The sequence below is a fragment of the Heterocephalus glaber genome, unplaced genomic scaffold (assembly GCF_053883595.1).
Source record: "Heterocephalus glaber isolate CG9 unplaced genomic scaffold, H.glaber_assembly_v1.0 deba00000943, whole genome shotgun sequence".
Taxonomy (NCBI): domain Eukaryota; kingdom Metazoa; phylum Chordata; class Mammalia; order Rodentia; family Bathyergidae; genus Heterocephalus; species Heterocephalus glaber.
Window position 1 is genome coordinate 7,825,738 of NW_028258175.1, and position 14,394 is coordinate 7,840,131.

A 14,394-nucleotide genomic window follows, 5' to 3' on the forward strand; every position below is an offset into this window, starting at 1 on the left:
TTATGGACACAAGTTACTCCTTGGTATTTGCTTAATGCATTGATAACTTATCACACCAAGACCTGCACACCGATGTTTACAGCAGCTTTGTTCATAACTGCCAAAACCTGGAAACAACCAAGATGTCCAAACACTGAGATGATACAATATTATTCAGTGCTAAAAAACAAATGAGCTTTTGGAGCCAATCCCAGTGCCCAGAAGGAGGCTCCCCTGCCGCCATTCCACCACTCCCAGGACAGAGGAGGTGAGCCCTGTGGGCACCAGCAGCACCTCCCCGGCCCCGACCCCATGGAAATAAGACACATAAACAAACCTCAAAACCAGACTTCCAGATCACCTACAACAACCTCAAAGGGAAATGAGATAGAACAATCTGATACTCAAAATAAATGAGCTTAACTTAAGTGTATATTACTAAGTAAAAGACACTAATCTGAAAAGGCTGTATACTATATTATTCCAACTATGTAACATCCTGGAAGGCCTCTATTCTATTCTTTCTATTTATTTGTTCGGCAGTATTGGGGATTGAACTCAGGTCCTCTGCACTGAGCTACACCCTAGTGCCTCCCTTGTTTTAAATTTTTTTTTTATATATTCTAAGACCAGATCTCACTAAATTGCCCAAACAAGCTGTAATACTTCTGCCTCAGCCTCCCAGTGTGCTGAGATTATAGGTGAGCACCACTGTATCTGGCTTACATGACATTCTGGAAAAGGCAAAACTGGAAGCAGTAAAAAAAATCAACGGTCTTCAGAGACTTGGGAGGAAGGAGAGATGAATAGGGACATTTAGTAGAGAATTTTTAGGACAGTGAAAATAATATATTATGGCATTATAATGGTGATATATGTCATCATACATTTGCCAAAAACCATAGCATATACAATACCAAGAGTAAACCCTAATGTAAACTATGGGATTTGGGTGATTATGATATGTCAAACTATATTCATCAGTTACAATAAATGTACCAATCTGGTATAGACTGCAGATAGTGGTGGAGGCTGTGCATGTGTTGGGGGAGTAAATGGGAAAGGTATCTTCTATGTAATTTTGCTGTGAAGCTAAAATTGCTCTAAAAATTCAAGTCCATCAAAAAATAATAATGCTCATAAAGCCTAGAAGGGAAAGGAAGGAAGGAGGGAGAGAGGGAGGGAAGGAGGGAAGAAAGAAAGGAAGGAAGGAGGGAAGAAAGGAAGGAAGGAAAGGAAAGGAAGGAAGGGAAGGGAGGAAGGAGGGAAGGGAGGGAGGAAGGAAGGAAGGAAGGAAGGGTGGAAAAATTCTCAGGACATCTGAAAATGAAGTACAGTGATCCTTGAGACATGGGAAACCAATGAGGTGAAGCCTGAAATTTCTCCAATTTTCCGCCTTGAGAAAGTTTCCAGGTCATGGAGAAGTGGGGAAACCTGGTAGCTAGAACCTAAGAGAGCAAAGAGCTGCACACAGGGAGAAGTCCAGAGATCTGCAAAGGATTTCTATCAAATGTTCAACTGACTACTGATTAGCATACCCATGTAAATCAGCTCCAATAAATAAAAGATCCAAGAAAGAACACTCAAAAGGAATACAGAGAAGAATTCCAAGGGCTCACACTGGGCCAAGAAGAATTTATATTCCCAAAAGACAGAGCATAAAATCTCCTAATTCATGGAGCATGAAGTGCTAAAAATGGTTTTGCTTCAGTAATGAGGAAAAATTCACTCTAGTTACACCTAAAAACCTTAAAAGCATGATCCAAAAGGATCAAAGTATTTTCAAGTAACTTTACCACACCACAGAACAGAGCTCAAAAATATTTACCGGAAAACAAAATAAAACAAAATATGGTACCTAGCAAGGTAAAATTCACTATGCAATTAAAAAAAAACCTACTGGGGTGGTGCACACCTATAATCCAAGAGGATCACCATGAGTTCGAGGACAGCCTGGGCTACATAGTGAGTTCAAGACCAGTCTAAATTACATAGCCAGACCATGTCAAAAAACCAAACCAAAACTACCACGAATGCAATGAAACATGAAAAAATCCATGATGAGAATAAAAATCACTTAGCTGCATATAATAGCTTATACCTCTAATTCCAGCTACTTGAGAGGCTGAGGCAGGAATAGTAAAAGTCCAAGGCCAGCCTGAGCATCTTAGTGAGAACCTGTCTCAAAATAAAATGATAAAAAGGGCTAGGGGGCCAGGGATTTAGCTCAGTGGTTCCACCACCTGCCTCATAAGCACAAGGTCCCGAGTTCAATCCCCGGTACAAAAAGGGGGGGGGGGGGCTAGGAATGTAGCTTGGTTGTATAGTGCTTTCTTAGCATGAGTGAAACACCTTGGATTTAATCCCCGGGGTGGGGGGGTGGGGGGAAGTGAAGCGAAGAAAAGAAAAGAAGAAAGGGAGGAGGAAGGAAGGAAGAAAAAGGAAGGAAGGAAAGAAGGAAAGAAGGAAGGAAGGAAAGAAAGAAAGGGAAAGGAAGTAAAGAAAGCAAGCAAGCCAGCCAGAGAGACAGACAAGACACAGAGCATTCACCTTGAATTCCATTTACTGAGAAGAAAAAAAATGTCACCACAATTGAAAGAAAAACTTCCTTAGAGCTAAAACTTCCTGAGACTGCCAGCATGTCCCTGATGATCTCCTATCCTAGAACCCACACTTTAAAAGTACCAGCACCCTCACTGAGGTGGTATCAGTATCATTAAAAAAAAAGATCAATTAAAGCTAATCCACATATGACACAGAACATCAAATTAGTAGGTAAAGATATGAAAATGGTCACTGTAACCATACTCTGAAATTCAAAAGACTAGAGGAAAGTTTGAGGTACATTAAAGTCATGGATCTAAGAGAGCCAATTTAACCTGTAGAAATTAAAACTAGTGTTCGAGGTGAAAGTACACTGGACAACATTATCAGTAGATTTAGATACTGCAAGAGAAAGGTTTAGGGAACTTGAAGACATACCAATGAAAAATACCTACAATAAAACAAAAAAAACATTGGAAAAAACCCACAGCATCAATGAGTCATAGGACAATTCTAAACATCCTAGTGCATTTACTTTTTGTTGTTGTTGTTGTTGTTCAAGCTTTTATTGAAGTGCAATGATCCAGGATGAATCTTAGATCTTGTTAAAAGCAACCACGTCCATGGACTGCACATGGCCCTCAAAGGTAGTGATCTGCTCCTCCAGCATACCTGTTCCAACTTTATCATCTTCAACTACACACCGTATTTGCAGTTTTTTAATTCCATATTCCACTGGAACTAGCTTAGAGGAGCCCCAGACCAAGCCATCTGCCTAGTGCATTTATAATGGGTATCCCCAAAGGAGAGGCAAGTAGTGAAAGAAAAAACCAGGAGTAACGGTCAAAAGTTTTTGTAATTTAATAAAAATGATACACTCACCAATCCCAGAAGCTTACCAAGGTACAAGCACAAGAAAGAAAAATGTTACACCAAAATACATCATGTCAAGTTACTTAAAACCAATGAATAAAGGCTGGGTCTATAGGTCAGTGATAGAAAACATGCCTAGCATGTATGAGGCCCGGGGTTTGGTGTATTTATTTCCATGAAATACACACTGAAGTAATCAGTGGTAAAGTACTAGGATGGGTGTAGCTTATTCTCAAATGGTTGAGAAAATGTCATACAGAGAGAGGAGGACAGAAAGTGGAGAAGGAAAAGTGTAAGCATCTTGTAAGAAGAGGGAGAGTGAGCAGGAGAATATAACTGTACACATTAAAGCAAATACAGCAGACTGTTAATAAAACGTGATTCAAATAGAGGTACATAGAACTTTTATCATTCAAGAAAGTTTTCCTTAAGTTTGAAATTATTTCCAAATAAAATGATAAAAAAATACAGGTCTTCTGGATATGACAATATAATAACTTGATCTTTTTGATGTAATGCTTGTTTTACACATACATCAATGATAAAATAAGGAAAGAAAAAACCAAAAGGATAAATTAGTCTCAAAACCAAAATAAACATTTCCATAAACCAGAAACAGAACAGAAATTTAAAGTAGTGTGCAAGGCCAAGCCACAGGCCTGCTGGGGTCTGGAAGCAGACTCTGGCAGCTGGCCGCTCTGCTCCTATGCACTAAATGGGACTTAAAGCTGAGACAGTAGCCAGACTTACTAACTGTAGCCAGAGATGCTGTTGAAAAAAAGCTTGATACTTGCATGGGATGCAAAGGACTACATTCTCTTCTGTTCTGAATGCAACCTACAAACCTACAATAGGTCACTCACCTCTTTATTTGAAAGGCACTTAATAGTTTCACAGTTTCCATAAGAAGAAAGTTCAGTAGCGCCTTTCTCCAGTGCCACAAAAAGGAGCTTCTGACCCACTAAGTTCACACATTCTAAAACACTGTAGAGTAGCAGAAGAGCTCAAGGTCAAAATAGTTTTTCATAGCCTGGAAATTATTTCTGTAACTATACTGTTCAATATGCTAGCTACTGGCAACATGTAGTTATTTAAGTTATAATAAAAATTCAGTTCCTCAATGGCACTAGTCACATGTGATTAGTAGTTACAACACTAGATAACACAGATACAGAACATTTTCTCATTGCAGAAAACCAAACTCGATAATCTTGCTCCAACAAGGAGGGGAAAGATAAACAAGAAATATGGCCAAAGTTCTCTATCAAAGTTTAAGCCAGATTCTAAGGACCTGATATATTTGTTACGGTCTGCAGTCAAATCTTTTTTGAGCCTGGTTTGGTGTTTTATTTGTTTGTTTGTTTTTTCCAATTTGGAAAATACATCAAGGCTGCAGATCAATTCTTCTAACCAAAATACCAACAAGTCTACCATCTTCTCCAATGTTATTTAGTTCAAAATATTCTAGTCTCTTACTTTTTAGAAAAATATACCACTTTAGACCAGCTACTAGATTCAGAAAATTAGAAATCAGATTCTCCATTTGTTTTTGCTCTTGTTTAGAACTGGAAAACATCACCTTGTGTTTGGGTGTGGAATTTCTGTTGTGTTTCTTGGCTTTTGACCTGCTGCTTGCAGTTCTTGGTGACTACCTAGTGACTCCAGATTGAGCTCTGCAATCTAGAAAAAATAAAGTAAAAATCATCCAATTTCTTTTTTTTTTGGTATCGGGGATCAAACTCAGGACCTTGTGCTTGCGAGGCAGATGTGGTGCCACTGAGCTAAATCCCCAGCCCAATCATCCAACTTCTTGCAAAGCATTTGATATTAAAAGAAATAACAAAATCCACTCAAGTGGCGTTCTGGATTCTTTAGGTCATCGTTTTGCCATTGCAGTCGTCCTGGGCTGGCTTCAGTAGTTACCAGCTGGTTTCTGGCAGCTTTTCCAAGAATGGCAACCTCTTACCAGCTACTTACTGGTACAGTTACATGAATATGAGAAAGGGCCAAGTAAGGCTGAGTAAAAAGAGACGGCAATTTTGGCTCATCATTCCATACCCAGTCACCTAAAATGTACTTCTCTATAAACATACAATTTTTGGAAATAATAAAACAATGGCTTTTATAGTAACATCAAAAAAGACATTAGTTTAATAAAGAACCATAAAAAAATCTATTCTAATTGATGTTTCTTCTTCCATGAAGTGGGTGTCTACTTGGGAGTTGTAATGCAGAAAATGAAATACAAAAAAAAAATTTTTTTTTTTTTGGTACCGGGGATCGAACTCCGGCCCTTGCGCTTGCACAGCAGGCAGCAAAACCACTGAGCTAAATCCCTGGCCCTCAAAAAAATTTTTTTCTGAACCAGGGATTTGGACCCAAGGCCTCACATATACTACTACACTTTCTCTACCGCTGAGCCTGAGCTACATTCCCAGCTCTTTTTTATTTTGAGACAGAGTCTCACTAAGTTGCACAGGCCAACCTCAAAACTGGCAGTCCTGGGCTGGGGATGTAGCTCAGTGGTGTAGTACCTGCCTGGCAAATTTGAGGCCCTGAGTTCAATTCCTGGTACCAATATCGATACATCAATATTAATTAAAGTCCATGTATAATTCAGATTTCCTTACTTTTTTTTTTTGGTACCAGGGATTAAACAGATTTCCTTACTTTTTATCCAAGTAAAATGTAATTTTCAGTGTAATTCAAGTATAACATGGTCTCAAAATATGGACTGAGCACACTTGAGGGTTCCAGAGACCCTTTTAGAATGAGGTCTTCTTTTCTCCAAATGCACAACTCAACAGACTGAATATAAAATCAGATACAAAAAACAACTTGTCTTCTATTAAGCTAAACATTAAAGAAATTTGGAAAATATGTAAAACAATATTCTTGCCACTGATTTTTTTAAATGTTATTCCATAGTCATAAAAATAAATTATATTAACATGAGTTTATTATTTGATATTTTAAACAAATTAATAGGTATTAAAAATATTATTCTCATATTTAATTTCCAAATTATGGTAAATGTTGATAGATGTGATCCACATAAACATAACCTCATTGAGAGTAAAGAAGTCTTGAGACCAGAAAGTTTTTAGAACCTATGACGGTTTAGAGAGGAGCTAACCAGTAAATACTTTTTCTAAATCAGGTTTTACTGGCTTACAACTGCACCCATTTGTTAACACAGTCTATGGCTGCTTTTGCATTATAATAGCAAGTTGAATAGTTGTAATACAGGCAATATAGCCTGCAAAGCCTACAATATTATCTGCCCTTTATTTAAAAAAAGTTTGATTAAGTCTGGTGTGGAGCACAAACATGCTTTGGAATCTGACAAACCTGGACTTGAATGAAGTTTGGCTCCATCTGATAAGTAGTAGGTCCCCAGATAAATTATCTAACTTTTCAAAACCTTAGAATGCTCAGGTATAAAATCGTTTGCTGAGGATTAAATAACAATTTCGACGAAGCATTTTAAAACAGTAGGCTCAATAAGAGCTCGATATATGGCAACTATTATATCTGCATGCTCAAAAGATCTCAGAATTGTAGTAGTAGAATGTCTTTCTACCACAATGACAAGAAACAGTATTCTAGCTTTGGTTATTATTCTATATGGGTAATTTATTTCATAATAGAGTCCATTTACTTCATAATATGATGGAACATATTATGCAGTGGGTCAACCTAATAGGTTAGCGTGCACTGTAAGAAAATCTTTCAGAAACTCCATTCTCATCAATGTCTCCCTTATGTGTTACTCTAGTTTATACCCACTGAACTGCTGCTGAAATAATGGTATGTGGCCCCAACCACAAAAGAGCAGAAATCTGTGTAGAGTTTTAATAATTATTAGCATTAGCTACATAGTAAGTGTGGTGCTTAATATATTTAAGGCACTATGGTAAGAGCTTTACACAGAGTATCTCATTTACCCCCACCCAAATCCCATAAAACTGTATCCCCATTTTACAGATTTAGAAACAAGTTTTTCAAAGAAATCACCTAGACGATAGAGCTAAACTTAAGGGTCTATATTTAAAAATACATAAGCCCAACTTCAGAGACTACTCAACTATATTAGGCTACTTAGATGGGTTTTATTTCCAAACGCAAACTTGGCTTCAATCTCATTCTCATTTTTGTAAAGAAAGGTAACAACAGGAAATGATAATATGTGATTGTCTGTTCCTATCCCATAGATTTTTTTTTTTTTTAATCCCATAGATTTTTGTTTTTTGCTTTTTTGAGACAGAGTCTCACTCTGCAATTCAAGCTGGCCTTAAACTCACTATGTAGCCCAGGCTGGCCTTGAACTCCTGGCAATCCTCCCACCTCAAGCTCCCAAGTCCTGGGATTACAGACGTGTGCCACCACCCCTGGCTATGGTCCCATAATATTACAGGCAAAAATACTAACCTTCTTTGGGCCATACTTAAGGAAATACTGAGCCAATTCAAGGGCCGTTCTAGCATCTTCTGTGGCATCATGCTGAAGCGTGTTTGGATGCTGTATATCCTTCCTGGAAAGTCAAGATGAAACTGACATACTTGGCAACATTTTTCTTTTTCTTTTGGTGCTGGGGATTGAACTTGGGTCCTTGTGCTTGCAAGGCAGGCAGCAGAACCACTGAGCTAAATCGCAGGCCCTTGGCAATATTTTTGATGACAGGCTCTGTCAAACATGTCAAATGGCCTATTTAAACATAAAGTTTCTACACTGTGATAACCAGTGTTCTAGGGAAACATTAAGTTTCAAGACTGTGATAATCAAATTCACATCACAACAATCAAGAATCCTTTATTTTGGCTAAATGCCAGGCCCTAAGAGATGTGCTGGAGATACAGAATAATCAAGAGTGGTTTTGTCAATAGCAAGTATAAATCTGGACAAAAGGCTATTGCAACAGGAAGTCTATACCCCACTTCTCGGTCATCATTTCTTAGATATAAAAACTGCTGAAAAGTTACCTTTCAGAATTTTCTATTCAAATACAAGTGTCTAAATGTACTTAAGTCCTTTCTCTGTTGTTTTCATAAAACTTTACATGTATTTATGTCTACAGGAATATCTAAATCTAATCCATATCACATCAATATCTAGGAAATTATTTTATTCTAAATATTATTTTGCTGAGGTCTCCATACTAGTAAACACAGAGCTCTTAAACAACGAAGTGTTCAACAATATAACCATAATTTTTGAAATTTTGGGTAACTTTTCTATCCTTTCTTATCTGGTTCTATTCATCAGTCCCTTTTACTATTCCCGTATTTCTTCATTTCACAAGAAATGAAAGGAATAACGTTTACAAACTACCAGGGAGAGCAGAGACCCTGAAGTTTGCAATATGTATTACATTAGATACTGCAGGCTAACTTATATGCAATTTATCAGGACAATATTATAATATAAATAAACCTACCCCAAAATAGCTTTGGCTAAGAATTTTAGCTTAAATCTTCTGCCCTGCTCTCTGACATAAAGCAATGAGGTATCAATAAGATATGGATGTATCATCTGAGGAGAAAGAGAATAGAATGAGTAGCATCTTATGCTAAAGGAAAAAAACAAATTAAGTTGAAGGTAGAAGAGTTCAAGGCTTTAGATTTGAAATAAACAGAATTGCATTTGTACTAGAAAAGTGAAGTCCTAAATCAGATACGCACTTTCAATGCTCTGAGATCCAAGTCTAGCGAGTGTCCGACTAACACAGCATCAGGTGGAAGCAGTGCACTTAATTGCCTCTGTACATCTTTGAGTTTGGTTGCCACTGAGTTAAAAATAGTCTTTGTGATTCCTGAAAAGCTTTCAATGAAAAAGGAAAATGGACAGGCCATAATATTACAAAGTTTTTCTTCCTAGAAAGTTCTTTAAGAAAAGAAATAATAATATATGCTCAGTGTAGAAAATACAAACAAGCAGAAGAAATTAAAAATTAGTCATAATCCCATTACCCAGAGATTACCATGTTTTATTCTATTAAATACCCTTTCTTTTTAAAATTAATTTATTTTTTTGTGTGTGATACTGTGGATTAAACCCAGGACCTCACACATACCAAGCAAGTGGTCCCCAACTGAGCCACATCCCCAGTTCTTTTTTTCTTTTATTTTGAAACAGAGTCTGGCTAAATTGTCCAGACTGGACTTGAACTTGTGATAATCCTCCTCTACCCCTCCCCACCCTGCCAATTAGTTAGGTGTGGGGTACTATACCCCATCTTCCATATTTTTTGATGTGTATATGTTGATGGATATATTTCATTTTTATAATAATGCAATCATAATACATGTGCTGCTTTACCTCATGATCTCTTTTAATATACCATAAGGAACCTTTTAAATAGCTACAGAATATTCTATTATATAGTTATAACTTTTTAATCCTCTACCTTCAGATATTTATATTTCCATATTTGTATAATACTATGTATGACAAACATGCTTGTACATACATCTCTACCACACATGACTACTGTTTAAGAATATTCTCTAATTATCAAGTCTGCTAATAGAACAGTCTATACTGCTGTCATGATCTCTGTGTAAGCATGAATCTATAGGTACAGCTTAAATGGATTGAAACAGTAATGTTTCAATGATGTTTTCATTGCATATCATTGTGTGTACATTTTAAAATTATAGGCTAATCTTTGGAAAAACAGACTAAAATTTAGAGCTTTAAATTTCCATTATGGAAAAAATTAGTTTCATTTGTTTTTTGATGTCAATGCAGATTAAGCACTCAGGTCATTTGAATGTCAAGTAACAGCCTACAGATTTTCAGATGAGGTGTTATCAGAAAGCAAATTTCCTTCCAACTGTTTGGCAGTTGCTAGATAATGAATACAAATGGAGGATTCTATGACAAGGAAGATAATATTCTGCTGACTTAATATCACAAGATTAGGAAACAAAAACTATACACCAACATTGTACAATTGCAGTATTAAGATATAACAAGGTGTTGCCCCAGCCTTTTCTTTGATAATATATAAGTAGGTAAAACCCAAGTAAGCAGAAGCTGTGGGCTTTTCCTGTTAAGTCTTATTCCCTGATACTTCTGATAGCTCTAGGAAGAGCTGCAGGTGAGATGAAAAATACCTGGTGTGGTAGTCCACAATCCTGATATCAGGTTTGACCAGTTCATCCATAATACAGCAGCCCCCTTCAGCTACCAGTGAGATGCGTGTTAGTTCTCTCCCCTTGGATGTGAGGCACTGAAAGACCAGGATACAGTCAGCGTGCTGAACTGTGAAAGCTACCACTTCCTCTGATTATCCACACTAAGTCATCTGTCACCTATGCTCAACTACCAAACTCACTGGAGCAATGGCAAAGACATTTGCTTCCTATAGGATCTAGTATGAATGAAATATTCTAGCCTGCTCACTATTACACTTAAGGGAAGCAACACGGATCAACTATAGGAAAGGACAGCCTCAAGGAAGATGAATGGAAAAAATATCAATCATAATTTTATCTACTATATATAGAGTGTGTATTATATCCAGTATTATGGTAAGTACCAGTAATAGATTACTTTTGACAATTTTTTTTTTGGTACTGGGGATCGAACTCAGGACCTTGCGCTTGTGAGGCAGGTGGCAGAACCAGAGCTAAATCCCTGGCAATAGATAACTTTTATTAAACATACTCCTATAATCTTATGGGGTAGCCTTTATTATTAACCTCAAATTCATAGAAAAAGAAGCTAAGAATGAGAGAGAGAAGGGGACTTGTCCAACAACCACAGCCTGATACGTCAGACTTGAAAACTTTAGCTTTTAGCCAATCTATTAAGAATTAAGGAACTGATTGTTGAATACTGAGAGAGGATACATTGCCTTTAAAAGATGATTTGATAAATTTTGGCAAAGTAAAACACAAGTAGTGGTAAAGCAGAGAAATCCTGCTTCTGATTTTCACCTAAAACTAAGGCAAACCAATGATAATTAAGGCAGTCTTCATGGCAAGAGTAACTACATACTTGGTCAAAAGACAAGAGTAAACTTTTAGTATTGTGTAAAGACTTGATTAAACACAGCAGCTAGTTAGAAAATGTATATGCTTATTCTTCTTCTAGAACATAGATCCAAATTGTCTAAAATGTGAATAAAAGAGTCTACTTTCAGCTATTGAAACTCAACACTGAAACTGAATGCATTGGTTCATTAGACTCAAGAACCAACTTCCATTAAATCCCAGTTTGCAACATTCCAGCTGAAAAATCGAGTGTCTCTTACCATTTCACAAGCAAGTCCAAACAGAGGGCTGTTGTCTGTTATAGAACCATTACATTTGGTAGGTATAAAGTTTTCACAGTCAGGAGAACCTAGGAGGAAAAATAAAATGTTTACCTTTAGAACCAGAGATGGTAAATATCAGTCTTAGATTCATCCAGAGAAAATGAAATACCGTATTTGTTATCTTGTCTGTTACTTACTTCAAAAACTTAACAAGAGGAAATCTTTGTCCTTAAGTTTTTCTCCATCTACCCATTTTTGTACTCTGAGAAGCCAAGTGTGGTGGTGCACACCTGTAATCCCAGCACTGAGGGAGGCTGAGGCAAGAGGATCATCATGAGTTCAACATCAGGCTGGGTTACATAGTGAGTTCAGGGCTAACCTGAACTACACAGTGAGATCCTGTCTCAAAATAAAATAAAATAAAATAAAAAGAAAGAATAATATGGGCCTCCTGTTAGAAGGCATTGTGGAGCCTGGACTTCCGGGCAATTACCAAGTGATAACTTTTTCTCCTTATCAGAAGAGAAATAACAACAAAATTTTGTCTAAATCCAAAGTCAATGGATTCTTTCCATCTAGGAACCAAGAGAATGAATAAAGTATATAAATGACTACATGTGGCATTTTTCTTTCCTAAATAAAGCAAGAGAAAATAATTCTACCATAGTAGACATCTAAAAGAATTGTAGAACGGGCAAACAGTGGGCGTAACGTTCACTATGCACACCCCTCCATGTAACTCCACCCTTGAGATTTCTCTGGAATCTCCATTAAGAAATTTATGTTCATTTTCTGGAATCATAAACTAAAAATTCCCTATTATGGCTCAACTACAGGCTTAGGGTACTTCTTCCATTGTATACCTTAAGTAAAACTGTAGAGCTTTCAATGATAACCAACAGCCTGCTGCAGCATACGTGCCATAGGCTTGCCACCACTGCCCTAAGTAAATAGACTATTTAACACTATGACCCAAAATATTTGAATCACAGAAGATTTCTACCTCCAGACAAAAGCTGAAGCTGAAGCAGTAAAGCTAACATAAAAATATTGTTTGACAAGAAATAAAGGGGAATATGAAAACTTTTGGCCAGTTTCTCTCACCAGGTACCTTAGAATTTCCAACCGACTCCAATTAAAAGAATCAAACTATGGTATAGTCCAGAAATGAAAGGCACCTCCAAATCTGGGAGATACTGTATTTGCTACTCACCCTATCTGTACTATTAGTGGCATTAAAAACAAATAAAATTACTAACATTGTTAAAGTATTTTCTAAGCACCTTCTCTTTTCCCCAATAATAGAGGCTGAACCCAGGGCATTCACACTGAGCTACATCCCCAGCCCTCTTTTGTAATTTTATTTTGAGACAGGGTCTGGGATTACAGGCATGCACTACCATGCCCGGCAAGAAGCCAGGGTTAAAAGATCCTATATTTCATGATTCCATTTATATAAAATATCCAGAATAGATAAATTTATAGAAAGTAGACTAATGGTTGCTTAAGGCTAAAGGAACTATAGGGAAATGACAATACAGTATTTCTTTTGGGGTGATCAAACTGTTCTAAAATTGACTGTAATAATGGCTATACAACTCTCTGAACATACTAAAAAATACTGAATGGTATACTTTAAATGAGTGAGTTACATGAAATATTAGATCTCAATAAAACTCTTTGTTGAAAGCTGAATAACCATTAGGAAAGCAGCCAGAACAATGAACTTTCAACAATATTTAAATAAACAGTTAAAGATTCTTACATTGTTAGCAGCATTAGATTAAGTCTAAACCAACCTTGTAATGGAAAGTGAAATGTTTTCATTTCCTCCATTGTTAGAAGGCAGCAGCTCAGGCCTACTTTTTTAGAGCCATGCTTTTGAATAATGGAGTCATTATGCAGGTTGATGTTGGCTTTTGAACTAGAAGAAGGTAAAGATCCTATAACAAGAAAGACAATTGAATATATCTTAGAATGTATATGTAAGAATTTCAGAAAACATAGCTCCTAATGTTGTGTGGGGTCCTGCAATCTAATATAGTTTTAAGAACACAAAGAAAATAAATCCCAAATGGGTTGTAATAATAAAGGCTATAAAAGAGAAAGAGGGAAGAATATATTTCAGGTTGGAGTGGTGAGAGATATTTTAAGAAAGTAAGATTAGCTGAATCTTGAGGAAAAGGCAGAATTTAGATAGCTGGTGAGTTAAACTTGTCCCTTATAGTTCCTGTCCATTCCCAACAACCCATTTTAACTAAATCTATTCCATTCCTAATAATCTAGTCAAGCAGCCTGTCTCTTAACCAGTCACCAACAGTGTTTGGATTAAGGGTGTGGACCTAGCTCAAAAGGGACTCACCTATAGGATGAATAATGACTTGCTATTCCTTGTCAAGATGGAACAATGGAATTAGCTGCACTGATCATATTGCCTGCGTCCAGAATTTTAACTAGAAAATAAGCTGGTCTGCTGCTGCACACCTATGATCCCAGGACTCTGAAATCCTAAGGCAGGAAGACTGCAAGTTTGAGCCCAGCCTGGGCAACTTAAGAAAAACCCTGTCTCAAAATAAAAAATAAAAAGGGCTGGAGATATAGGTCAGTGGGAAGGCTTGGGAGTGAGTAGAAAAAGAAAAAGAGATCTCAGATGGAATGAGGAAAAAAGGGATGAGAGAGAAAGACAAAAATAAATTATAGACCAGCACGTGTGCCAGGTTCAAGAGTCTGAACTT

The 14,394-nt window shown here is 36.9% G+C and overlaps 1 protein-coding gene across 9 annotated transcripts in view; it reads right to left on the bottom strand.

Moving 5' to 3' along the window:
• Rexo5 (RNA exonuclease 5) overlaps nt 1-14,394 on the bottom strand; it is a 67,257-nt gene that overhangs the window by 42,864 nt on the left and 9,999 nt on the right. For 8 of the 9 annotated variants that reach the window (XR_015450389.1, XR_015450388.1, XM_087208885.1 and 5 more), the window contains 8 exons: nt 13,459-13,602; nt 11,657-11,745; nt 10,515-10,630; nt 9,078-9,216; nt 8,834-8,928; nt 7,828-7,930; nt 4,976-5,076; nt 4,260-4,380 (listed from right to left, as the gene is read on the bottom strand). Coding sequence is in view for 7 of the 9 variants with exons in the window: in XM_087208885.1 (XP_087065011.1) it covers nt 4,260-4,380; nt 4,976-5,076; nt 7,828-7,930; nt 8,834-8,928; nt 9,078-9,216; nt 10,515-10,630; nt 11,657-11,745; nt 13,459-13,602 (908 nt within the window). In the remaining 2 variants the exon portion in view is untranslated. The remainder of the gene's footprint in view (nt 1-4,259; nt 4,381-4,975; nt 5,077-7,827; nt 7,931-8,833; nt 8,929-9,077; nt 9,217-10,514; nt 10,631-11,656; nt 11,746-13,458; nt 13,603-14,394) is intronic. The other variant, XM_087208887.1, reaches the window with a different exon arrangement.